General features: G+C 40.0%; 1 protein-coding gene across 2 annotated transcripts in view; it reads right to left on the reverse strand.

The window, feature by feature from the left end:
• Positions 1-307: 307 nt before the first annotated feature.
• KDM4B (lysine demethylase 4B) overlaps positions 308-27,349 on the reverse strand; it is a 74,884-nt gene continuing 47,842 nt past the window's right edge. For both annotated transcript variants that reach the window (XM_042835608.1, XM_042835607.1), the window contains 12 exons: positions 23,720-24,213; positions 22,479-22,596; positions 19,402-19,580; positions 18,099-18,321; positions 15,457-15,533; positions 15,240-15,295; positions 14,633-14,741; positions 9,357-9,542; positions 9,097-9,261; positions 8,319-8,438; positions 5,084-5,176; positions 308-3,322 (listed from right to left, as the gene is read on the reverse strand). In XM_042835608.1, the coding sequence (XP_042691542.1) occupies positions 3,137-3,322; positions 5,084-5,176; positions 8,319-8,438; positions 9,097-9,261; positions 9,357-9,542; positions 14,633-14,741; positions 15,240-15,295; positions 15,457-15,533; positions 18,099-18,321; positions 19,402-19,580; positions 22,479-22,596; positions 23,720-24,213 (2,006 nt within the window). In that variant the 3' untranslated portion in view covers positions 308-3,136. The remainder of the gene's footprint in view (positions 3,323-5,083; positions 5,177-8,318; positions 8,439-9,096; positions 9,262-9,356; positions 9,543-14,632; positions 14,742-15,239; positions 15,296-15,456; positions 15,534-18,098; positions 18,322-19,401; positions 19,581-22,478; positions 22,597-23,719; positions 24,214-27,349) is intronic.

Consider the following 27,349-nt stretch of genomic DNA (forward strand, 5'->3'; position numbering starts at 1 on the left):
GATAACCTTTGGCTATTTCGTAACCACTGTCCTTATGACACATCAATCTAGAGCAAATCCTGGACCTTGAACGAAAAATACATTGCAAGCTTGGTTCCTAATTTTGGGAAGAGGTGCAAACCTGTTTTCCTGCATGATTAACAGAGCAGAAGTGGAAAAAAAGAAGAAAAAAAAAAAAACAACCAAGTTCCTGCTTAACAGTCTTAGCATGTCTGGGCTCAGGTACCCAATCAGATGCAGAGCTTTCTTATCCTGCAGTACAAGCTACTTTAAACTTAGAAATGAAGAGACTTCAACCCTCCAACAATTGTAATTCCGAAGTGCTCAACAGCCTTTAATTCATTATGAACCTAGAGGCAGAGGGTTAAAAAAAAAAAAAAAAGAAAAATACATCACATCCTTAATCTAGAAAAAAGTCAGCATTTTTATAGCACATCAGTAGACACTTACAAATATATTTCACTGAAGGAAGGAGAGGGTAGGACTGTGCGTTTTCTATTTCCTTGTCAATAGTTTGATGCACACAGGCCATCAACACAGTCATTATAGATAATCTGCACAAGTCATTCCTAAACCAAAAAGAGATTTAAAAATGAACAAAAAGGGAGAACCCCTGCAACGAGGAAGGGCATTCCACAGATCCAGGTTCACGTTTAAACATAACTCATCATCTGAGAATGGGGTGAGGAAACACAATTTGTTTTGTACAGTATAAATAGTATTTAAAAGAGTACTACATATGAACACAGTAATGATGCTATTTCAGTCAGGACTTTACATGCAGAGGAAATTCCCTGTCACTCACAACCACTCATCTCATCTCATCCCACCCTTTCCCTCCCCCTCCTAAAAAAACTCCTCTGCTGTTCAAATTCTCTCAGCTGCTTTAAATATTTCTCCAAGGCCTGGCAACATTCCTTTTCTTTTATACAAGCAAGCTTTCTATTAAACGATGCTCTAACTGACAGGAGACAGCTACATAGGAGTAACAACTGAGGCTTTTAAGAACCCTGCCAATGTTGAAAACTTCTATTAGTCTCTGTTGGATTCCCAGACTTCCATTGAAAACACCGAAACCTCAAAAATAAAAAACCCTATTTCAAACTTCTTACAAATACGCACGTGTGCACACAAAGAAAGTAACCCACAGCAGAGGCAGTAAGAAATAAAGGGAACTGAAATTCTCTCAAGAGAGAACAAAAAGCCAAAAAGAAAACTAAAAAAAAATTACTGTCTCCACTCTTCAGTAGGGCAGTTTAATACCTATCAAGTCTTGTAAGATGCTCAGCTACTATCTGCTAGTCCACAAATCCTTCCCACTTATTCCCTCAAAGATCCAACTATAGCACTGCTTAAAAACCATTCCACAGAACAACGACCACCTTGCAAAGGGGCTTAAAAGAACAAAAAAAGAAAAAGAATATTGGAATAGTCTCTTTCTGTCCAAGTGATTTCAGGAAATTAAGTGGAAAAGACTGCCATGCAGCATTCAGGACAGCTTCTGCCAGGCCAGGACATCCAGGTGAGCAGCGATGCACCCCTGCCCCCCTCACCCAGATATTCTGGAAGCCACATCCCCTTCCCAGCTTTGCACCAGGGCTGCATTCATCCTTCCTTCTGATAGAGCTCCTCCAAAGAAAGTGGAGGACTTTCCAGTGACTCCAGCAGGGTTTTGGTTCAGGCTTTTACAAAACACTCTTCCATAACAGCTCTTCGATTGGAGGTGATTTCCAAGTGTCCAAGCGGGAGCTGCCTGCTCAATATCTGAGGATTTGTTTTTGCCTTTAATGCTCATTCAATTCTCGGTGAACTGAGTCCAATTAAATGAAGGGCTTGCATTCCTCTTCCCAGGAGTATCTTAAAGGCTCAGTCTTTACTTAAGTAAAGGATGTCACAACAATCAAAGACATTTGGGGAATTTCTTCTTTAATAGGATAAAAGAAAAACATACAAACACCTCCCGGGCTTCTGTCATGGAATGATTCTCACAACTGTAAGGAGCACAACTCAGAAAAATAAAAATGGAGTCAAAGAAAAGAAAAAAGGTTCCTATGGGAGACATGCCTACCAGAGAGCTAGAACAATCCCTTTGTGCTCTAGTCTGCAGCGGGGAAGGGGATGGCTCTTAGAGGAACTAACACAAGAAGCAGCAACAGAACACTTGCCAAAACCGAGTGGCATATTATAACTGAAAGCCATGCTCTTTGTTGGTTTTGTTTTATGTTTTGTCTTTTTTTTTTTTTTTGTCTTTTTTTTTGTTTTGTTTTGTTTTTTTGTTTTGTTTTGTTTTAAACTAGAAAGCAACTTTTATGGCAAGGATGGGAAAGGAAGATGACAAGAATGACCAGAACCTGGTCATTGCTTCACTACATCCCTTCCTGTTGACGTGGCAGAAATGCTCACATCTATCACTTCTTCAAGAGAATTAACAGTAAGAAACATCCCAGCTATGAAACATTTCTTTCCCCATCTTCCCCAGATTACAAATGAGATAGTATTTCTTTACAAAAAGGAACCCAGAACTTTCCAGGACATCTGTTCTTGCTTTCTCTCTCCCCAGTGTAATATTAGTCACATTTCATTGAGGGATGAGAGAGGGGAGGATTTTATTTCTGTTTTAAAGCCATAATCTAGAAAAAATGTTTTGTGGAAACTTTTGTTTTCCTATTTTCGTTTGCTTTTTTTTTTTTTTTTTTTAATAGTGCTTATTTATAGAAAACTTCACAAAGTTGACTTCTATGTACAGAAAACACAATTCCAAAGGCTGCTTCAGTAGTCAGTGTAATAGCACCTTTAAAGACAAAAGAGTTTGACGTATTTTAAAAAGTCACTTAGTCAAATCTTAACTCTTTCCAAGCCTTATAAAAAGGAGCTAATCACAAAGCTCCATCAGTACAAATGCTGGAAAGTCTCCAGGTGAAACGCTGCCTGAAGGTTTCTCAGGCTCCCAGTTCTGTTGGTCTGGCAAAGTAGAGGTAGCGTGCAGCCAGACAGGATTTTCTTGCAGTCCAAACCAGAAGATGATGAAAAGAGTTCACAGCAGGGTATTGCACAACGCTGGTCTTATATTCCGGAGTTTCCTGGTTATTTTTCTACAGGCTTGAAAAGGGTTAACTTCATATTTAATTAATCCTGGTTAAAACATGTTGCTCTGAGTGCCAGGTTGGTACTGTGTCTGCAACAGGCTCTCCATAAAGGCCAAGTAATCTGGGTTTTGTCCGTACTCTTCAGGATTCCTTGCATTCCCCAGCCGGGGACGCTTGGCTGCTCTCATTTCATCTCCCAAAAATACATCTTCCTGAGGGGCCCCAGTGCTGAGGGACTGCAGGAGACATGAGAGTACAGTATTAGAAGCACAGGAGGAAAACACAGGTAGACATGCACAAACTGCTGAATGCGCCCGCTTAACCAGGCAGCAGGCATAACATGGCAGCAAAGAGTGATACAATGAATTTCTGAAGAAAAACCGAATTCCAAAACACACAAAGCTGAAAGAAAAACTGCTGGGCTTCTGAAGCCAAACTGGAAGGAGAAGCACTTGAGTTGCCTTCCTTCTTTATCAGAGTATCTTTTACTTCGATTCCTGCCTTGACAGTTTGCTGTTCGCTCTTATCCTCCTCTGTCTCTTCACATTGTTCACTCCTAGAATGCACACAGGAAACGGGCTTCCCTGATGTCTGTTAAAGAAAGGAAAGACCCAAAGAAAGCACTTGGGGCTAAGATGACTGTATGATTGCTTCTGTTCATCCTCCTCTTATGCTCTCAAAAGAGATGTGTTTCTCCTATTGCTTTGTTCCTCTGTTCTGCTGTTCTCTATAAAAGCACCACGAGCATCACTTCTGAGGAGTTTCATCTAAAGTCTTTGGGAGCAGAACGCGTAGGAGAAGAATCTGAGCTTTCAGCCAGGCTTGAAACATTTTGTTCACTTTAGAGCCTACATTCCTCTCCCTGGGACTGATATAAAGCCCAATAGTCTCCACTGCAGAGAATATGCTGTTTCCCAAATCCTGTATCCTGAAAAACAATTCTAGGATGCGTCTTTGTCACCAAAAATCTTCTGAGGGTAACAAGGTAAATTATTACTTAACTGTAAAATTTATGCCATGAGGCCTCTTGTGGAGATGAAGTGCCTCTAAGAAGATGGAGAAGCCCTACAGATGCTTCAGACAGCGTTCTACAAACGTTACTTGGATAAAAGTAAGCACTTTTGAGAGTAAGCAAAGTTTTCCTCCAAACTTGAGGAAAACATGATAAAATGTGAGTTTTTTTCCACATAAACAACTGTTACTAGATATTTTTGGACAGTGAGTTTGTGCTTCTGCTAGTGGTTCAGAGAATCACTGGTTCAACTTGGTATAGTGGTTCGTGTGTTCTTAAGCAATGGTTGGACCATCATTTTATTTGTTAAGAGACTGAAGGCCACAAACATATCACAGATTAACTCTGTAGATCTGTCCCTGCCATGCAATAGCTAGTATGACAGACATTTAGAATGAAGAGGAAAGCTATATCTTCATTGGCATCGAATCTGGTCTCAGTGTTTGTTTTAATAATGGTCGAAGGATGAGATCTGAAAACATCCAGCAATAAACCCTCATTTTCTAGGCCGAATATTTCAGTTGCATGCATTTAAAGGCAGGGTGATCTTTTAGACAAGAGCTCTGTAAGGATCATGTTTTAACTCTCCTGTTTGGTAAGAAATGGCTTTGCTCCTATGTCACTAAGTCAATTCTCCAGAAAGCACTTAGCTGTAGGCCAATCCATCTAATTCAAGCTGAAAGGCAGCACTGAGATACAGCGGCAGTCCATATAACTAAATTCATGACGTAAAATAGTAGGAAATAATCTTTTAACCAGAGAATACAAGAATCAAGTCTGAACATATAAGGAAAAAAAAACATATACATGCTCTCAAGCATTTACACACCAAAGATCTCAGTGACTCTACATATTTTTTGAGTGACCGGGAATTTTACAGCCACAGAAAATGCGTTCACCTAATGTCTAAACAATATGTTAAGAAAAAGTGAGCAAGTACTTCAAGCCACAGCCACTTCATTGTTTCTTTTACTTCAATACTCACCAAGCGAGACTTCACTCTCTTTGGAAGCTCCTCCTCCAAGGTATAAATATCACCACGCTTTACCATTAGTTGGGAGCCATCTTCAAACTCAACCTGCACAGTAGAAAGAAAATGAAATAAGAATGTTTGGCTTCTAGATTCACAATACATGATCAGTTCACTCCCAGATAATGCCAAGCATGGTCCCTTTGTGGGAAGTATCAGCAAGCCAGCTCCATGGATGATTCACTGTTCTTGGCTCTGCATCTCTCTAGCTTTGCTGTAGAATGAGCTTTAATAAGTCTGAACCCAGGATCCAGGTTTTAGTGCTGCTCAGGCATCCGTTTTATCTGGCCCAAGCAGTTTCATTCAGTGCTCCTGCAGATTAGAATGGTTGTGCTACAGCATGCCTGCTATCCCCTCCCAGCCTGAGGGCTAGAAATTTCCACCGATTTTTTTTTTTTAACTCAAATCCTGAAAAAAGAACAGCTTTTCACTTATAATAAAAAGCAGCCCTGTATTCAGACCAATACGGTAATAAGAATTTCTTTCATCATAAACAAAGCATTTTTACACGTCATAAGGAAACAACGGCAGCTACTCAAATACATTTCCATTAAGCAGAAATAGTCAGGTACAAGAACTGGTGGTAAGTCCTCATGTTAAATCTTATGCACTAAGCACTGATTGTGTCATGAATTTTGAATCAGTTGTTACAGCAACGTTTATTCATGGAAACATGCATAAAAAATTGTTAAAATTATTAGAAGTTTTTAAGAGATGCTCACTTCCTTTGCTTAGGGCTTATACTTCTCTGCATAATGCAGAAAGACACATAGCAGTTAATGTGGGACATCAGGTTCAGACTGGGCATGTTCAGCAAGAAGTGAGCACCTGCACTCCGAGCTCCTCCTGCGCTGTCCAGATCTTACAACTGATTAGCTACCCAAGATCTGTGATGCCTGCTGAGGTGCCTTAGCTGAGCAATGCACCCCAACAGTAATAACTAAGCAGGTAGGAGAACAATCTTTGAAAGATGAGCTCTGCCGAGCTGGTTTAAGATGCTACCACTCGCATTTACTCTGAGGTTTTACAGATCACTAGGGAACAAGTGAACTAGCTACAAGCAGACTCCTGTCTGCCATTTCCACTGCACGTGCTCAACTTCAGCAGCAAGGGAGGACTGGCAGCATAGGGCAATGACATCTTCAGCTATCACACAATGGCTGCATTTTGTTTATTACAGTTCCAAACTACTGATATGGCTCAAGATCCTCTTAAGAATACACATTAGAGTATGTTAAAAGTTGTTTGAACTAACAGACATATACATATATATACATATATATACATATATATATATATATATATATATATATATATATATATATATATATATACAGATCTAATTTTAGCACACAAAATGCAAACTTAGAGATGCGAATTCGAAAGCCACTGCAAAATAGGACAGGACAAGTTTAAAATCCAAAGCTAATCCATGCTGTCTTAATCTGAACACACTAATTTCACGACAGAACTGTCACTGTGTTATTAAATACAGTCCTATTCCAAGACAGACAATAGAGATTCACAGCAACTGCTGAAAAAAATACGCACACAGGAAACCAATGTAGAAAGCTATTCAGGCTGTTTTCCCCACAGAGAGGAGCTTTACTTTACTTATAGGTAACCGTGTGATTTGAAAAACACAGGCTCCTCATGCATATTTTTCTGTCATCTGGCACTCAAAGTGTAATAGCCTATTTCAAATTATTTTACTTTCAAGAAATCAATGACAATTTCCTATAGTGTGATTAAACTGGAAAGCATGCATAAAAATAGATCTTCATAGAACAACGTATTGTACTTATTCATAACCTGGGTCACCTGGATCACATCTTCTCTGAAGCAGCTGCCTTCCATTACGCACACAAAAAAGACTGTTAACTAACAAGGTGGGCTATTGTGCTCCTGGCACACAGATATGAAACACTCTGTGCAGAAAGGATAGAAATCCAAACTCAATTTCAAACAAATGCAAGATTTGGGACTTCCTTTGCCTTTTACAATTCTCCAGGGGCACCAACCTCTTTAAAATAACAATTCTTTGCAAATCCCAGAATGTATTTTCCAAAAGAATGTGCAGGAAGTACACCTTCCTTTACAAATCACTGTTATTTTCAACTTCTTGGTACCATTTAAAATAGATTCAGTCATATGAACATACTGCATCTTATAAAACCTTCTGCTGAAATACTGTGTACCAGGTTAAATCTTCTTTTATTCACTATCACAACCTTCCAGAAACAAAGATTCTGTCTGTGCAACAGACTCAAAGACCAAAAACTGCCTGCTATTCTTCTCATCTTAAAAATGGAGGTGGTGAGAGTATATGAGGTTATTATTCTTACACACTGCTACTCCTCTGCAAAGTCCCTTCCCATGACTACAAATAGTCTCCCGATACATCATTTCTCTTACTTTCTCTTGAATTCTCAAGCAAAGTTTTAATTATTTAAATACTGACTCATGGGAAACTCTAGGTCATGAGCTACATTAGCACAACTCATTGGACAGCCATCAGAGAATACTGAGAGCAGATCACTTTGACCTGAGTTGTTTCATCACTAACAAAGCTGAGCCACCAGCTGTTAAATTCTTTTCCCCACAATGGAGGTGAATGGCTTTTCCTCCACAGGCTCTCTGGTGTGGGCACGTTCCTGTGTAGAAGCTTCTTGATAATGGTGAAAGCTCAGACAGGAAACAATTACTACGGGTCACAGGAAAGGAGCACCTTCTGGAGACCAACCTGTTGCCTCTTTGTCCATGTAAAGAGCAAAGACGTTTACTTTCAAGAGGAAAGCTACTTCATGCCAAACGATCTTGTATTGACTTTAACAAATCCTTTTGTTTTACTTACTCTCTTTTTATTCTTAGATCCGAGTGAAAGACCTGCACAACTCTAAACAAAAAGCTGCGTGTTTTTCTCACTGTAAGAAAAGCTTATGTTTTAAAAGCACAGTCTAGACATACTTCTATTCATACATCCATATTCTGTCACAGAAAACCTTTATCGCGATCTTACTGTAACACTACATGTCTCTTTAGACTACGAATAGTATTAACTCCAGAAAGCAAATTCCCTCTTCATGAGTAAACACCTCTCTTCAGAGTAAGCATCCAAGTACCCAGGGAGCAATTAGGGCAACCGTCAGACATACTGACATGAAGCATGTAAGTACTCCTCTGTGCATACCTGATAAATATGACTGATCTGGGCTGCAATAAACTTGGCCTTATAGATGATTCCATCCGTCCACTGCAGTTGAACCATCTCACCCTCTGGAGGGGGCCCCAGTTGAATGCAGTCTCTGCTCTGAAGACATAGAGACAAAGAGGTCAGACAGTCAGAACAGACAAAGCTCAACAACTAGTAGAAGAGGTCACTACTCAGGGAAGTTGCCACATAATACTACAATTAAGCAGGAGAAAGCTACTAGATTTGTGATTAACTAATCTCAAATAAACCAATAAACTGTGAAAAAAGAGAAATAAAACACTTGCACCTTCTGGTGACAGTACTCAGTTCTAGAAAATTTCTCATTACAGATCCCAAACCATGAAATTGCCAATGTCAACAAAAACATGTGGGTTGACTTGCTATGTTTCATGTGGTGAATCAATGGCTCAATCAGGAAGAAAAAGCATGAGATGACAAGTCAGCCTTTTTTATACATTCCTTCTATTAAGCATATTTCCTATTTTCAACCAGAAGCGCTTACAGACAATCTGCTTCCCCCATGAATCACAGTTGTCAGTTGAAAAACCAGAGATTATTCAACCACAAAACAAACAGGATGCAACTCAAAACAAGCACTGCTTTCTGTTAAGTCCTACACATACAGAAAAACCACATCTTTGTAAAGGAGCAGAATAATGAAATGAAATAAAGTCATAGAGGAAGGACAAAGATGAAGAACAGCATGAGGGTACACTCATTTATAACTTAATAGCCTTCATAGTTAGCTGCTTACAATAATGCTTTCTGGGTAAACGTTGTCACTGTATGACCCATCATCAAAGTTTACTTCATAGAAAGTCTGTGTCGTCATGCCGATCACTTTACACCTGTAGTAGAGTCCATTCCGGTTTTTTGTGATCACAGTCTGTCCAAGAGTCACTTCCCTTCGAAACTGAATCTGTTTGGCAGAGGAAAGGAAGAAATATGCAATTGGAAAAGCTGTGCTAAAAATACAGGTGCAGGAAAACAAAAACAAGCAACCAGCAAACTCACATTCTGGTTGGCTGCTTTGTGTTTGAAGCAAGTGATGGACACGACGTAGGGCCAGTCATCGGGCTCCATGGGCACGCCAGCAGCATGCGCACAGGTCACGTGGAAGGAAGTGGAGCAGTGCTCGTAGGAGCACTGGATGCAGGCACCAGACACCTTCTTCATCCGCTTTCGACAGTACACACATTTCTGAGAAGAAGAACAAATCAGCATCATGCAGTAACAATAGCTTTAAGGCGACATACTGCCACCCTGATGACCAACAAGGTCAGAATTTATTATATAGCACAAATGTATACACCATTAGTGTATGCACAAAGAAGCCACAACCAAAACTTGGGATGTTTCATGCTGGGGAATCAAGTCTGATACTACCAGAGCTGCCCGTCCAACTACCAGCCTAGAATCACTTACAAGCCAAGGAACCACAGCACAAACTGACGTCGTTCCCACAAATGTGATGACATCTACCGCTAATTCAGTCCTCCAGCACCATACTAACAGTGAGGAGTCTTAAACCCAATTTGAGACTGAAAAGGAGGATACGGCAGACAAACACACATCAGTATTACCTAAGAATGGCTGCAATGTAATACTCATCTCCCTTAATATACACAACAGCAGTTATTTCAAGCGGCAGCTAAATCTTCACAGCTACACTGCAATAAAGTGATGCTTTCGTTTTCAGAAAGAATGGAACACGGGATAACTATGTAATACTTTGTTCTATTCTATTCAGTGGAATGTTACATCTAGTGGATCTAACAGAATATCATTTCTTGTAATGGAACAAAACATTATCTGGGTTGTTTTTTTTTTTGCTTTGTTTTGTTTCTATGTTTTGATAAAAACATATCAACTGAAAATGTTTTATTGGAATGTGTGTTAAATTAGATATGGCAAACAACAGAAAAAATAAAAATCTAGTACCAAACATCAGAATTGCAAGGGAAAGTAGTATGAGATCTTTCGGTATTTTTAAAACATCTTCTGCAAAGCAGATCTATTCATTAAGCTCATCTAACAAGACAGAACCTAAGGGGAATGGCTAAGCAATTTAAGACATGACTGCTTTAAAAGCTTTTTGGGGGCCGAAAGCCAGTATTAGATGTCAATAGGAAACAAGATGAACCTCCTCATTCATCCCCTAGGAGCACCAAATTGTTTCCCTCAGAAATACGGATGAGATTTTGGTTGTCCCAGTCCCTTGGATGGTAATATTTCCATGCAACTATTTGGAAATGCCACTCTTAAGCTTTTAAGATCTTAAGCGGAGAGTCTGTCACTGATTGATGACAGCTTCTTCACCTTGGCTGAGGCTTCTCAGATGAGGCAAATCAGGGAAATTACCACGCCTGAGATAAACATGCGTTTTACTTGTTAGAATGAATTGTGGTACTTCAAATAAATAAAATCCTGAGAGACATCATACACCCATGAATCTGACTATACATCCCAGTAATTTAGTTATTAGAGAAACTATTCCCATATACAAGAAGGAACAGAGCAATGTGATAATTTTTAGTGCCCATTTCTAGATGACCATCTCCAAACACACTACATGGCTCATCTCAGCCACTGCCTCACTGTCTGATTGACTGTCTCCATCCTAAACCATCCATCCACTGGAATATAAGTGTCCCATAATCACACATGATGCAATGCATCACAGTCTTTCTCTCTCTGCGGTGTCTGATGTTAAACTGACGTGTCTGATGGTCTCTCTTTTCCTCGTTACATCTTCATGGTCTCTCATTTACTTCAGTCCTGTTAATGCACTGTTCAAAGCACACATCATCACGGAACTCATGACCTGAGCTGTAAGATCCGCATGAATGACTGCATCCCATAGGATTAGCAATGCAATATAAGCTGCCTGAGCTCACACAGTCAGCCTATACAGCTCCCAGAAGTACAAATTCACTCTGCTTCCAGATCTGACATAACTGAAGAGCGTATCCTCAAAAATATGAAGAGCCATAAAGCACTGTAAATTACATAATAAATGCAAACAAAGAACTGCCAAATTTCAGAGTTATATTTGCGTTCTCATAGTGCATGGGACCCAGGTAAGAGCTACAAAGCTTTGCCAAGGCAAATAAAAACCATTCCTTCTCCAAAGAATATTTCTTTCTTCCTTCAAAGCAAAACACACAAAAGAAAGGGAGATGCCTTCTTGCCAGCCAGCCGCTCCCCAGCCATGACCCATCCCACAAGGATCTGAAGTCAAATTCACTTCCTGTGAGTTAAATTAAGTCAGTATGTTTACAACAAAGATTAATTTGGACTTCTTTACTAGCATTAACAAAAGCCAGGAAATTCAAAGTCAGGGCCTTACTGTTGCCAGAATGTGGGTTGGTTTTTTTTTCTGTTTTATTTAATAAGCTATGCCTTTATCATTCTGTAAACCATGTTCAAAAGCCAGATAAGCACTACAGCAAAGTGCACAGCAGGAACACAGCACTGAAAGCAAGTCAATAGCAATGAGATCTCATTATTAAACTGTCAATACCTAATTCTCTCACCAGCAGGGACAACTGCTGATCTACAGTGCGCTCAATACTGCTTCTCCAGGGAGTATTAACCCTCAAGCATCAGGAACCTCCCCTTATTGATGCAAACAGGACTCTTCCAAGACAAGAGGATTAGCACGCTTTTAATGACACCCGAGCGGCAAACAAATTTCTCATGACAGAGAAGAGAGATTCACAAATGGAATATCAAGAGCAAATACGATCAAAGGATAAAGGAAAATGAGAGCCACAGTGAGACTGAAATGCAGGAGATGTGGAGGGAGTAAGAGCGTTGAACATCTGGAAGCGTGGGAGATGGGATGCTTAAAAGCACAAGTGCTAAGTACTGCAGGGAAGCAGCACGTGCAAGATTAAAGATGTTTTCTGAGGGAGGGAAGATGTGAGAAGGTCTAAAGCCCAGAACAAAAATCTTCAGAATGAATGCACATCAGAGAGCTGGGTCATAGCTGGAGGTGAGGAATGGGCTGTTTCCCGCTTGATGAACACTGCAATTCATTTATTCCACTGAGGAATGACAGCTAATTATTCCAAATTTCCACATCAGAAATAATTTATGCACACAGGCTTGTAATACACCATTAATCAGGAAGCAAGCAAACTGCATTCTTCAAATGATGCAATACCCATCAATGAACTGGTAAGTCTGGGCTGCAAAACGGAGGCCTGGTGTAAGTCTGTACAACAGGAGATACTCCTCAAACAGGTCATTGTAACTCCTTGACACATCAGCCCTCTCACAGTAACTTAATGTATTGAAAACAACAACAATAAATAATAGTAATAATCACAGATAGAAGTCTTATCTACTCATTTCAACTAATCTTCATGTTACTTCTTCTATCTTCTTCCATCTTTTTCAGCAAGAAAAGTCAACTCTAATTTTATCTAGCATTACATCAACTTCAACGACAAGACCAGATCTAACACCACTGCCTTTCAGCAAGCTTCAGTATGGCTTCCTAGATAAACTGCTGGCAGAAGTCCCACCGCCCTTACATCTCAATTATTATTAATCTTTACTAGTTCATAACACTAAACTGATTTCAAGTTTTAGCTCAAGAATATTTGCTTTCTTTTCCAAATCAAATGCGCTCAAAGGAACTTGATGATCTTTGAGGTCCGCTCCAATCCAACTATGAATGTCACATTAAATGTGGTGGCAACACCAATAACCTATTTTCAACAGACACTGACAGAGCACGCATCCATTCCATAATAGCGTTCGTAAGTATGACCAACAGAGCAGAATTATTTTCGTAATCAGTAATTAGGTTAAAAGTCTCCTTCTTACATCATAACACCTACAGCGTAAAAGGAATACAACACCGAATAAATTAACAGAACTACAAAGCTTTAATTCAGACATAAAGACATGTAGGAGGTCAGTGAGGCTTCGGGTGGAACAGCCGTCAGTGCAGAATGAAGCAGCAAAGTTTTACTTGTGCTAATAGGAGCCAGGCTCTATAGGATTGTAGGGTAGCCACAGGAGAATTAAAGAATTAAGACAATATTTTCTTGTGAGGCTCCATTAAGCAGTACAAGTAAGTCTTGTGCAAAAGGATTTTTGGTTCATCATTACAAGTGTGGTAATGAAGAGGATGCATGCTGGAAATGTCAGATGATCCATGAAGACCCAGTGCTGTAAGATTTATCACTCTCACACCACGCTGCTCCATCACTCTACTTTAATAATGAATGCTTTTTACATTCACATTTGTGTACAGAACCCATTTGCACAACAGAAATAACTCTAGAAGCAGACAGATTCCTCCTAATCTCTCACCCAGGCCTGTCTGGGCTGCCTGCACTAAATAGCTGCACAGTGAACAAATACATCAGTGCTAACCAATGTATCACTGCTAACATCACCTTCCCCCATACCACACTCAACTATTATCCAACTGAATTCTGTACAAAATAAGCAGCAAAAGCATGATTTATTTTGCAATAACACAGTATAGAGATGGAGCATTAACTAACGTAAAGATTAATTGCACTGAGCTAATGAATCATCCATTACTAATCCCTCATATGAAACTATGTGCAGCTAGATAAGAAACTGTAGCTGGACTTTTACTAAGATCTTTGCGGTGTCTCACAGTCATGGTCACACACAAATGTTTGTTGATTTCTACAATACATTTCTTGATGAACAAAGAGAAATACTTTAAGTAAAGTTAAAACAAATTAAAGGTGAACTAGTCAGTATACATCAGCTTCTTTCCAGTTACCATCTCCCAGCCCACTCCCGGCCATGCAGTACTTTGTTTAACCCCCACTGTGAGGTGAGTAAATATCCCAGGCTCCATCTAGGGTAAAGAGAACATTCCTAGAGACTAAAGGCACACTGGTTGCTTACATATCAGACACTTAGCATCTCAAGAACACATGCAAATAATACAGCTCCCTAGTTCATTTTTATAAGGGCATGCAGTGATAAGGGAAATAGCTTTAAACAGGAAGAGGGTAGATTTAGACTAGATATCAGGAAGAAATTCTTTAGCGTGAGGGTGGGGAGACACTGGAACAGGCTTCTCAGTGAGGTTGTGGATGCCCCTTCCCTGGAAGGATTCAAAACCATGCTGGGCGGCACTTAGAGCAACCTGGTCTAGAGGGAGGTGTCCCTGCCCATAGCAGCGACATTGGAACTAGATGATCTTAAAGGTCTCTTCCAACCCAAACCATTCTATGATTCTATGATTTCCGGGGAAAAGAGTGAGAACACCAACACCAGAAGACACCTACCAGTTTCCATCTTTGCTCTGGAATAGCAGTGATATCCACAGGATGACGCTCTATTACGTTGAGAAAACGGGCCTCAGGGACAGCAATAGCACAAATTATATGGACCCACCTGGAAAAAGAGGTAAAGAGGAAACAAAGTACACCACTATTTGAAGTAAACACTCCAGGGGGCAGTTAACATTTCTCTGACTCCTTCACCTACAGTATCAAGGAATGTTTATGATGGTGGTTGCAGCCTTGGCAATATTACTAACTAATCTGTTAATCACTGTTGCCAAGGTAAAGTTCTCTGGAACAATAGGGTTCAATCTTCTTAGGCGTTTGATGGTGAATGATACTAACTGTTTTCTGAAAAAAAAAAAAAAAAAAAACTTTCACTGAGAAGGAACCAAATTTAAGAGTGTTCAGGGCCACATAACCCTGCTACTGAAAAATCTGGTCCCACCTGTAAGACAGCAGTTACCAAAGTTCACCCTGCCAATTTAGTGAGTAGCAGTTACTTCCACAATGCCAAAAATTGCTGATACACTGAGCATCAAGCCCAAACTCACAGCATCAAATATGAGATGAAAAAGGGAAGAACAAAACATTTAAAAACATTACTTACCGCCCATCAGTGGTCATCTGAAGAGCTCCTCCCCTGAGATTACACAGGCAGCATTCCTGTAGTAACAAAACTACTTCAGAGCAGGACTGGAAAGGTCTGCCAGATCTTTCAGAAAAAAACAACTATGCCTGGGATGCAAAGGCAAAAAGTACCCTCCCACCACCCATCGCTGTGGAAGTATCTCATCAACTCTGTCTCCAGAAGAGTAGATGCTTACCGCTGCCCATGCATTGGCTGAGCATCGTGAGCAAGACCAGCTCTCATTCACCAAATCTGGACGTATTCCATAACAGCCTGAAAGAAATGGAGTTGCACACATCAGAGTTCTGCTACTATTTCTGTAGTACTAATTTGTTGCCTGTTCAGTTCACAAATATATTTGAAACTGGGAGCAGCATTTGAATAAATAAGGAAAGTCATTCTCAGGGAGCGGACAGAATTTGGACCAACAGGTCTGAGAACAAAACACTAAGCTAAAAAAATACACGGAGAAAACCCTGAGTACTTTGACCCTTTAAGCAAGGACTGGAATTACAGTAAAATTACTACTGCTGGGCTTCACTTGCACATCAAAACAGTTAAGACCACTGAATTCAGAACATCATTTCTGCTAAAGGTTTTCTAAGCAAGAAGAAGCAGCAATACCACAACAAAATTAAACACGTGCATTTCACATTTAACAGCATTTAAACTACCTCTAATTTCTGGTTATACAAAATACTAGAAGCAACTGATTTTACAGGGCATCTATTACTGTGCTATGTAAGCACCAGCGTACTTCTCAGCAGCACCAAAACAGGAAAGTCCCATAATGATTATAACAAACACAGAGAAGAAAGACTCTAAAGCCCTTAAAACTCTGTAACAGGTGCTGAGGCTTGCTACTGAATAACGACAGAAGACACAAACTTTTTTTTTTTTTTTTTTTTTTTTTGAAGTGTATCTATGATTCTACCATCTTGCAAAGAAATGCTACTCTGCAGCAGAAAACCAAACATATTTATAAACTGCTGGTCAGCATCCTAGCTAACACAAAGCTCAACACATGATCTTCATGCTCTCCTAACAGAAATGAACATAAAAGATCAGCTGGACAGTCTCAAATTACTGAATAAAACCTAAAAGAAGTTATTCAGAAAGCACTGAGACTGCCACCATAACTGGATTTATAAAAATTATCCACTTAACCAGACAAACTGTTTGTCAAAAAAGTCGATAATATAGATCCACAGCTGTCTCCCCTACATTAAGTCTCTCTTTATCACATGGCAAACCAAGAAAGCACATTCAACTCAATCCTGGAAAACAGACAGGGATGATGAATCTTTAAAAACTAACCTGGAAACTGAACTGCAAGAGAAACTGACACCCTTGACTGAAATATTGCTGGAGCTCAACAGGATGTAGAATAGCACTATTTCTTGCTTCAAGTCCACAGGGAGCTGGGCTATAGGATCCGAGGGGAGAAATAGTCAGGGCTTACTGAATCCCAGATTCTCCCTTAACAACGATGGCAAAGGTACAAGAACATGTGCCCTTTTCATGGATTTGCCAACACCTTAAAAGCCTAAAGACCTCTGCAAAAGCTTTCTTCTCTGTGTCCTTGCTGTTGTCATAACCTATCGCTTGGGTTGGGTAAGGGCACTTCTCAATAGCAAGCAGACTGCCAAGTTTCACAGCATGCTGTCAGATGAACCTAACAGCAACTGAACACTGCAATCCTATAATAAAAGCAAATGGACTCTCTGCAGCAGTCAAAGGTATATCACAGTTTGGTGGTACAAACAGTAACATGGAAACAAAGCAGACACTTGAAACCACATCAGACTAGAGCACAGAAGTTAAGCCCTATTCCCAAGGGCAAGGCACAGATAAAACAGAAAGCTCAGTTTCTCTACACAGTGTCCGAGACTGCAGATTAACATCACTTTGACCACATGACTCTCTAACTAAATCAGAGTTTGGCCACAGAAACTACTTTGATAGACTAGTCTAGTGAAGACATAGCATGCACAAGATCCAGCATCTCTGGTCTGATCACTAGAGACCACAGTTTGTAGGGGGAAAAAAGAAAACAGTCACGCTCTCTCTTTATCATTTGCTCTTATTAACCACAAGTGAGCGACCATAATCACAGCTGCAGTATGGAAACAACAGCTGTGCTTTAGTTCTCCAGAAGAGACAGCCATACTGAGCTGCGTGGTGACCTGTGGACTATTAAGTTGGAACAACAAAAGTAATTCCAACTATGCAAGGCAAATAGGATTTCCCATCTGTCAAGATCAAACAGCTGAACAGTAATTGTCACATCCAGTACAAGTGCAAATGTTAACTGGATGTCATACAATCTACAGCAAAGGTACACTCAACGAGGATTAATCAGTTCTTCTTTTAGACAGAACGCAGAGAAACAAACAGACATATGTTCCTTTTTGTAATCAAGTGTCATTCCTACAAATAGTAACTAAGACACTAATAAAAAATATATCTCAGAAACTCCTCTGTACAATGCAGCCAAATCAACACAACCAAACCAACCTTTTCTTACCTTAGGCTGCTACTTGAACAAACAAAAACAGTACAATAAGCTGTGTGATTTTGGCTTTATTTTAAAAAGCAAAATATAACAAAATGAAGGCTTTTTTATGTGAAGCATAAAAGAATCAGCTATTTGTTTACATTTTATGAATATTTATTGCCAAGAAGGACTCAAATATACACTAATACTAGTACAAGAAAATGAAGAAGTAGAAGTGACAGGAACAGCAAGCATGTCTACATTAGGGATTACAAATACAGACAGCATAAAAAGAAATCTGAGAATACCCAAAACACTTTGGTGGCAAAGGAAACACTTACTAGCATGAACCTGCAGGCAGCATTTGGCACAGGATATCAAGGAACTGGTTCCATCTTCCCCAATATACGAATTTGAAGGAAGGGGCTCTGTGTTTTCTCCACTTGAGGTAAAGCACATCTCTGGGATCAGAGGCTTCGTCTTCTGTCCGCACTTAGAAAGGTGGACAAAAGAGGTGGTCTCCCCTACAGAGACTGGGACAGCTTCTTTATCCATCTGTAAGGACTTGAAGAGAAAGATCACATCACTCTTCTCTAGTCACAGTTTTAACCTTAAAGTCAAAGCAATACCATTACAAAAAGCACCTGACACCACACAGCACAGATAAGGAACCTGAAGCTGTATCTTCTCATGCACTCTTCCACCCGCCACATTTTGCTCCTCTCTCTTCTTTAGACCTCTACCGGGATTTGCAATTTATTTAAAAACTCAAAGAAACATTAGAATAATGAGAAGCCTTCCTTCTCCTTCAGTAAAAATCTAAGGTCATAAACTGCAGCTGGACACACTACGGAGAAAACGAAATTAGTAAAAACAAGATCTCCCGCCACTCCCCATGATACCCTCCATCCTTTTGGCATTTTTCTTCCCTTTTCTTTCTGCAAGATTTTCCCTAGAAGAACATTTCAAGCTTTCTGGTAGCAAACCAGAGTTAAAAACAACGGATTAAAACATTCTAGCTATATCTGCTTTCCTTACAACCTTTATACAACAACATTTGGGAATTCTGAATAGATACTCTATTCTCAATATTCAATTGTAGGCGGAGGAGTGTCCTGCTTTTCTCAGAAAAGGCCTCCAAAATGCACACACACACTCCTTTTGGCTCCATTAGCACACAAGAACAAATCAATGCACAACTGGGCAAATAACTAATTCACCTGACAAATTCTGCCTTTCTGCTATAATACATCTCAAAGCATATTGGTAGTTTCAAAAAAATGATCCATATGCTTACTGAATAAATCTTCATTTTGCTGCTTGTTTGCATATATTCAAAAATCCAGGCACGCATCTAAACAGGAGCACTCATAGGCCCAATATGACACTGCTTCTCTGCATGAAACAGGGTTTGCAATGCAAAGCTCTGTATGTGCCATTTAAATAATGAAAGCTGAGAAAGCTAGAGCATCCAGAAGAGATAGTGGGGAAGGCCTGACCCACTGCCTCAGCCAAATCCAAACACTTCTTTGAGGCACACACTTGTATGAGACTTGCCTCTTTCTTTTGAAGATCTGCACTCTTTCACAGTCACCATTCAGCACTCAGCACCAACCCATCCAGCAGAGCAGTTTCAGGAATTACCTGGTTATATGGGTAAAAGAGGGTACAGACAGCACAGTATGGCTCACTCAGGGCAGCAGCTGCATTGAATTTTCTTTCAGCTGGGAAATTAGGTGCTTTATTCTTCCACTGGAGGGAAAGTAAAGATTTCAAAGCCTCTGGGTCACTCATATCTTCCTCCCCAGAAAACGGAAATGTTTCTAGAAAGAAGAAATTCCAAAATAATGGACAGTCTTTAGTAGAGGCAAAACATAGCATGGTAGAGTTAAAGAGTTAATATTTCAACAACACAAGAAGTTGAATGGGAATATTTAACTCATTCTTGCTTTTTCACACGTCTTAGATTCTTCCTTAAATGGATATAATTTTCACTTTATGGTTTGGACAGACAGAGCAGAGAGACTGATGACCTGATAAAATCATCCATGAGTAAGAAGAAACTATCAATATTTATTGCCTCCGGAACTCTCTCTACTGTTCTAGCCCTGGAAACCAACAGCATCCTTTAATGAAGCCAAATTCAAAATACATGATGCAAGTGCAAGGAAATCCCCCTTTACTTTCTACACTTAGGAGCTGTGTTCAGACAGCTGTGCATGCAACGCATGCTTGCTTGGTTAGGCTAACTCCCAATTCCCAGCTGTCAGCAGCAAGTCTGTTTCAACCTTCAACAAAGTGCATCCCATACCTGTTCCTACAAACAAATGCTGGCCACAAGATGCACACAGTTCAAATATTCATTTTACCTCTCTGCAACTACTTGACAGCTAATTCCAACAAGTGCACGTCACTGAGCCTTCAATTTACATTCATCACCACATTTTCTTCTGCGAGAGCCCCGATAGGCACTGCTCATGCTAATTAGTTTGCTAATTCTTTGTTTTTACAAAACCCTTGGTATTTTAGAATTAAACCACCACATAATCCATTCGTGCCAGTTTGAGGATCCAAGTTTCTTACCACTCATTACTAAGGAGTTCTGAGTCACGATAAGCATTTAAGAAACGTTCAATGCAAGACTAAATGTAAACTGCTCAAAACATCAACAATCTGCAAAGCACCCAAAGATGACCTTTGACCAGAAGGACTCAAAAACATCTCAGTGGAGCTTTATCCTCAGAGCTCAGTGCCTGAAACCACATTCTCCACTGCTTCACCATTATTTACTGGAAAGAGGCAGTTAATGCTCTCCTCTCCGCTCCTACATCCCTTACAACATTTTCAAACTTTTACCCAACTGGAAAAGAAGAACTTTCAGGGAAACACAGTCATGTTCACAGCCTGTTTTGAATGCCCCCTCTAACAAACCTGAAAGTTGTCAGACAATGTGGGATTGTGCTCAATCAATCCAACTCTGAAATTATGAACAGTTTTATCTTTGTTACACTTAAATGAAGATCATTTTCTAAAACATCCTTGCTTTCTTGCAACATTTTATTTCTGTGTTGGACCTCACAAACAAGGATATGCTTATACAGTGGTAACTTCAGCTAAACACACTTAGGAGTCTACATCTTGCGTAGGGTGCAGCTGGAATTAAAAAGATCAGTGTCTCTGAGTATGCAGACTGATACTCTCAATGTCTTACTTTTAAAGCACAGCTCAACACTCACCTTTTTAAAAAAATCAAGCACCTTCAAGGAATTTTTGAGACACGAGCAAAGCATATGTTTCTCCAAATTTTAATCAAAGCACATAAGGAGACAAGAAAGGATTTATGGTACCAGTTAAATCAATAAAATTTGACTGGAAACCAACATCATATTCCATACTGACAGAGCAAGAGAAAAAAGAACAGTCATTACTGTTGTATGTGATCATTGCCTTTGCTCATCCCAGGACTGAGTCTAGGTGAGACTCAGAATTCAGGATGCCTCCCATGTCTCAAAAGCAAGTTACGCAGAGAAAGAAAAAGCTAACAGTTTGTCTCAAATGAATCTTAGAGCAGAATACTGTGTTCCTTAGATTTATATGCTCACTTTCCCTCACTGCAGCCTCCTGATCACCCTTATACCTTAGCCCAGAAAATGCAAGGAGCGCAGAGAGCTGCTGCTACTTCCTGTCAGGGAAGAGAAGAATCCGTTTGATCATCTTTTGCCCAGTAGTACTGCAAATCAGTCTCCAAGAAATGCCAGCTTTCAAAGAAAGCTGCTCCTGAGTCAGCCAGGAAAGTCCCCATACACCATCCAACAAGTAAAAACAGTGAAACGAATCCATCTAATGAGAATCCTTCAGCACAAAAGTTTGTTGCAAGGTCTTCACACCAAAACAAGGTAATTAGTCTCAAATGTTTTTTCATTTCACTTGACATTATACACATGCAGGCTGTCAGATGCATCATCCCTAGAAAGGGCATGGATGGATGCACGTGCAACCCCTGCCATTGCCAAACAGAAAGCTCCTCTAAAAACAACAGGTATGCTCTCCAAAACAGGAAGTGAACAGGAAACATATTCTGTGATCCAGTGAAATATATTCTGTTATTTCCTTTTGAATATAAAGTTTTAATTTCCTTGAAAGCTGGGTCTGGCAGCTACACCTTCACATACCTGTCCAGTGTGAAAAAGTTTACCATGGAGTTTTCTATATTCTGAGTACTTTATAATGTAGCCGGGATCCAGAAGTGACAAATTACATGCTACAACGGAAGCAAGAGTACAAAAAGTTGGATCCCAACGTTCATATAACTCAAAAAGCCCACCAAAAAGTTAGAATTAACCTTCCCTATACACAGCAGGTCTGATCTCGATCTCCATCTCCACCTGAGATGCAGGGAACTCACTGTAATGCAGTACCAAAGAGGCAGCTTTTATGTGGTTATTTTCTGTGAACACTTATTTCCTTTTTTCCAAAATGATACCTCATTTTGTATCCAGGAAAATATATTTCTTGACAGAATAAAGGGTGGGAGGCGAGAAGGGACACCTCCCAAAGATGTATTTTGTCTCTAGCTGGGTTATCAAAATGGGAACATGCTGTATTTTCTACCAACTCAGTATAACACAAAAATTTTCTGGCCGTCCAGTTTTGTTTACTGACTGCAGCAGTTTTTCATATTAGACAAGACATACAAGCATTCTTCATGCCTTTGCACTCACCCTCGTCACTCGAGGTCTCCTGTTTAACCACTGACAGGGGGGAGCGGGTTGGTGGTTTGCCTAATGGGTGACGACGACTTTTCTTTATCTCCATCTTCATTTTTGAAAAAGCAGCAGTCTGTAACAAACCAGAACACGTTAGATGGGAGCCCCAGAATATCTTGGCAAGCAAAGGTTAGCTGAGGACAACAGGCAGAATTATTGTCATAAAGAGATGTGGAATTTACAGTCAACTTTTCATTGCCTTTTGGCTGGAATCAACAGAGCTTTCCAAGCCAATTACTGCAGTAAGTAAAGCCAATGTTATTTTTTAAGATGTCAGGTAAATATAAACTTCAGCATTTTCTTAAAATCAGCTCAGAACAGCTTCAAATTTGCCACTCATGAGCAGTCTGTCACTCCCAAAAGCAGCTGGAAAATCTATTACGAAAATTATGCACAGGGCATATATGACCAGAAACATTTTATTATAACATTACAGTGCATTTTATGACAAATGTATTCATATTGTACTGTATCCAGTGTTCTATGCACCATCAAACACTGTAAATACTGCATGTATACTGATCACAGCAGCTCAGAGTCCTCTTCAGTGAAAGGCACCAAACACATGGCATGTAAGCTACTTTGTATCAGAAATAGTGCCACGTGTTTTTCGGTTGTTTCCTTTTTCACCCACATGAAGACAAGCAGCAGCGCTAAAGGATTAAAAATGAAATCCAAGTACATTTTATGCCACACTGGGGAGAACGGAGATGAAGGTAAGGCAGCCCATCACAGGCACAGCACCTCAGACAATGCTTTTCCTCTCTAGTCTGCATCCATTATGTCTTAGAAACACTTATATGTAAGGAATTCTCATTGTGTGTTGTCACATCAGAAAGGCTTATTTCTTCCCCTTGTTCTCTCTCCCCACCCAATTTCTAATAGTGCTTTGCCATTTCTTTGGCTCTCTCAGCACCATCATGCAGGAAAGGAGAGCTTTGCAATATTCATCTGACCTGATGCTAATTGCAAATATTTTTCTTTCTCCTCTTTTGAAAATTGTTTCCAGCTAAGAAATTGTCAGGGGAAAGAGATGCCTGTAATAGATTATAGGTCATGGATCGTGTATTTCACAACACTATTCTGCTCAGGTGGAATTCGGGATTCTTGTCACACCAAGTCTGGTTCTCATCTAATTGCTTGAAACCAGCAAATCCAGTCACCTCCTTGGTCACATATACCCGTAAATCACTGACCTCTGTAGCAATCTCTGTATTTTCTGCTTCTGCACTCTCCTCCTCTTTTACAGGGATTTCCAAAGAGACTGTCTGCTCCCGCCAACCAGGACTCTTCTGAGTAGCAAACTGCTCAAATGCCTGCTGGCAGGACATGTGCTCTTTGTCAAACACCACTTTTTTGGTCCGTGGAACCACATAAAGCATGGGAATGATAGGACGAGGCTTAAAGTCATCTTCCTCAACTGGTGCCTCTGAGGGCTGGACAACGTTGAGGGGGGTGGTCAGCAAGCTCTTGTCTGCTGCGGATGCTGCAGGTGCTGCTGTGGGTACTGGCGGCCGTGCTGCTGCTGCCTCCTCCTCTGCCTGCTGCTGCACTGCTGGTGGCAGTGGCAGCTGTTGCTGCTGCTGCAGAGGCTGAGATGTTTGCAGGTGGTGCTGGTGCTGATGAAAAAGATGCTTCTTCTTCCTCTCACCTTTTACTTTCGGAGGACGAGCCTTTACTTTGCTTTCACCTGTTTTAAGAAATAGGCAACATTTAGCTTCATACATCAAGATGTCCGGGCATTTAATGTTTTTTCCCCTTTCAAGGTGGGCTAATATATAACATTAAAGAACAGGCTGCCCAGAGAGGTTGTGGATGCCCCATCCCTGGAGGTGTTCAAGGCCAGATTGGATGGGGCCCTGGGCAGCCCGGTCTAGCATTATACAGGGAGGTTGGTGGCCCTGCATGTGGCAGGGGGGTTGGAGATTCATGATCCTTGAGGTCCCTTCCAACCCTGGCCATTCTGTGATTCTGTGATTACAACATCATTCTTTCCTTCCAGCAGGCAGACTGAAGGTCCATTCAGTCTTAACACATCACTGATTTGAAGAAGCCCACTTTAGAAATAAAGGACTCGTGTCATTTTGTCTTGCCTGAAGGGAAAGCATCTAGGCCCCCAGAAACTGGACAGAGTGCTAAAAAACATACAGTATAATATATTAGCCCTTTTTATTTTGGTATTTCAGTATCGGTGATCCCCAAATGAGGTATGCAAAACCTTTCATTGGTGTATAGGAAAAAATTACTTTTGGTACCATAAATAAAATAAAACCTACATTTAAAACATTACTTATTTTTCTTTTTTCACCATTTTTTTTTTCATTTCCACTTTAATGTATGGTTTATAATATACATATTTGTGCAGTAATAGATGTCTAAGACTGGACATTCAAGGACTGCCCAGAGCAGGATACCCAGGCCCATGACCAGGAGACTTCTGAAGGTCTCCACAGATGAGAACCCACGTGGCTGTGAAAATAAATCCCCTTTTTCAACATACAAAACTCTCAACAGTTTTACTTTACAGTTGAATTCTGATCCACACAGCCTAACTTTACAGAGGTAATTAAAATTCCTAGCGGCTCTTGAGTGAGTGCTTCTAGGTTAGGACTGGAGATGCCTTCATAGCTTGCCTTCATCCCTTTACAATGATGTATGTTCCCTTTACCCAACTCCTTCCTCACTTCACAAATAAATGTTATCATTCATTGAAAGGAGAGCAAATAGATGCTCCACAGACAGATGCAAGTGCTCAATTTGTTTCGTAAGAGATTGCAGATGTTATGACTAGACAACTCTACTGCAAAAGGTCATTTCCCCACTAATACGATGAGGTCTGATGACAACAAAAGACAGAGAAAGCCTATTCATCCTGATAACAAAGCTTTACCAGTCCAAACCTACTCAGTCTCCTCCATTAGGGAATAAAGCAAAGCCAACCAACCAAACCTTGTAAACAGATGAGCCATCACACAATAATGTGATATTTGCAAGAAGAAGGATTTGAAAGTGGAAGGTGAATAATTCCACAGTAAGATGAAGTGCCAAATTCCTGGCTAAAATCTGCCAGCGGGCACCAGAACTTGGATATTTCCCAGAATCTGGTCTGACAACTTTATTTATACTAATTTTTACAGCTGAAAAAAAAAGAAAAAAGATAAACAAGTCCAGCCCAAATAGCTATTGTAGTACTTGTGCTGGCAGTCTCTCAGATAAACTGGTTTGTTCCATCACAGATAAAAGGAATATTGAATTTCCTTAGAGAAACAACAACATTCAATGAAAGTCAAATTGGATTTTTCCCCAGTTGTACAAAACCAGATCATATTTACTCCCTATACACTCAGCAAACTCTCTACCCAAGAACAGAACAAATGCCATTCACCAGCTTTATTGACTTCTAAATGAGTAACTGCACAGCAGCTGTCATGCAGAACTTTGTTTAAAAGTTTTTGCACTAAGATGAACAAACTAATTTGCAAGTGAATCTATAAAATCAGCAGAACAACAAAGTGAAACAAAATTCAAAGGCACTTTCTGGCTATCATGAATACTCCAAGAAAGTAAAGTGATCTCTTCAGACAAATCAATACGGAGAATCAGTAGGAGAAGAGTCCCTGTCAGCTGGTCTTCCACTGAAGGAGAAAAATGCAAATAGCAGAGCTAATACATGTGGAAAAAAAAGAGCAGGATGAGGTTTTCATATGGTGGAAAAACTTGCTTGTCTGTAGATAGCTTGAAATAACTACACTGATTTCACTGAAGCTTCAGATATCCAATATCTTTGAGGGAAAGGGTAGTTGATGGGGAAATCAAACTGCTTACTCCAGAGGTTACACCATACCTTTGTGCAATGAGTCTATAAAGCATTAGAATGGAAATGTCATTTAATGAAACAGGCCAGAAAATAACGCACAGCTATTTTACAGGTAGCATCTCATTGTTTCTTTTCAAGCGAATTTGGAAGAAAGATGTCCTCTTAAGATATATGGGTTTGTAGCCCAAATCTGCAGGACTATTAATGCATACAGCACAGCTGATAACACCTGCTGACTCATAGACTGCATTCATACTGCACACCCAGAGATAAGCAGAGTTCAAAAACTCTCCTTTTTAATTTCAAGTCCCAAGACAACCTGTTAAGAATTCTAAACGCACTAATAGCTCTGTAATAAATTATGAATATAAAGCTGAGTCATAAAGACAAAAAGAAAACACGTTAATGTACCAGGGTGAGAAATCTTGAAATTTATTAATACTCAGCAAGTCCAAATAACAAACATAAAGTATTAAGACCTACTTCTAAATCTCATTTTTCTTCCTTCTCAAGGCCATCTCTTCCGATATAAGTGGGAAATCAAACCAATTTCAAGGCAGAGCATAAGAAGAAGAAACCGATGGAGAGCAGAAAGCTAAATTGCGAAGAGTAGAGCCATCAAAAAAGATTCTCCTCTCCATACAAAACTGTGAGATATCATGCAGACAGTAGGATGTAGAAAATTAGAGAATTCAGTGGTATTTAATTGCTATATTGCATTAAGAAATGTGTATACTTGCTAACAGCCACATCAAACACTCTGCCCCTCAGAAATTGTGCTATAAACTCTACTTACAGCAATGCTTTCTCCAATGGTCATGAAAATAAATTTGTCCCTCCTTTGCTAACAGTTAAGGAGATGTTAACAAGTAGCCTAAATGAATGATTTAGAACCTATTCAACTAGAACAGAGTTTTTATTGTTTCTCTGTTACTCTACGGATCTCAGATCTGTCCTTGTCACTTATCTCGTCTCTCAAGGGATATCAGCAATTTCAGGTCATTTATTA

This window comes from Centrocercus urophasianus, unplaced genomic scaffold, assembly GCF_019232065.1.
Source record: "Centrocercus urophasianus isolate 14NV4802_14NV808 unplaced genomic scaffold, USGS_Curo_1.0 seq_54, whole genome shotgun sequence".
NCBI classification, from domain to species: domain Eukaryota; kingdom Metazoa; phylum Chordata; class Aves; order Galliformes; family Phasianidae; genus Centrocercus; species Centrocercus urophasianus.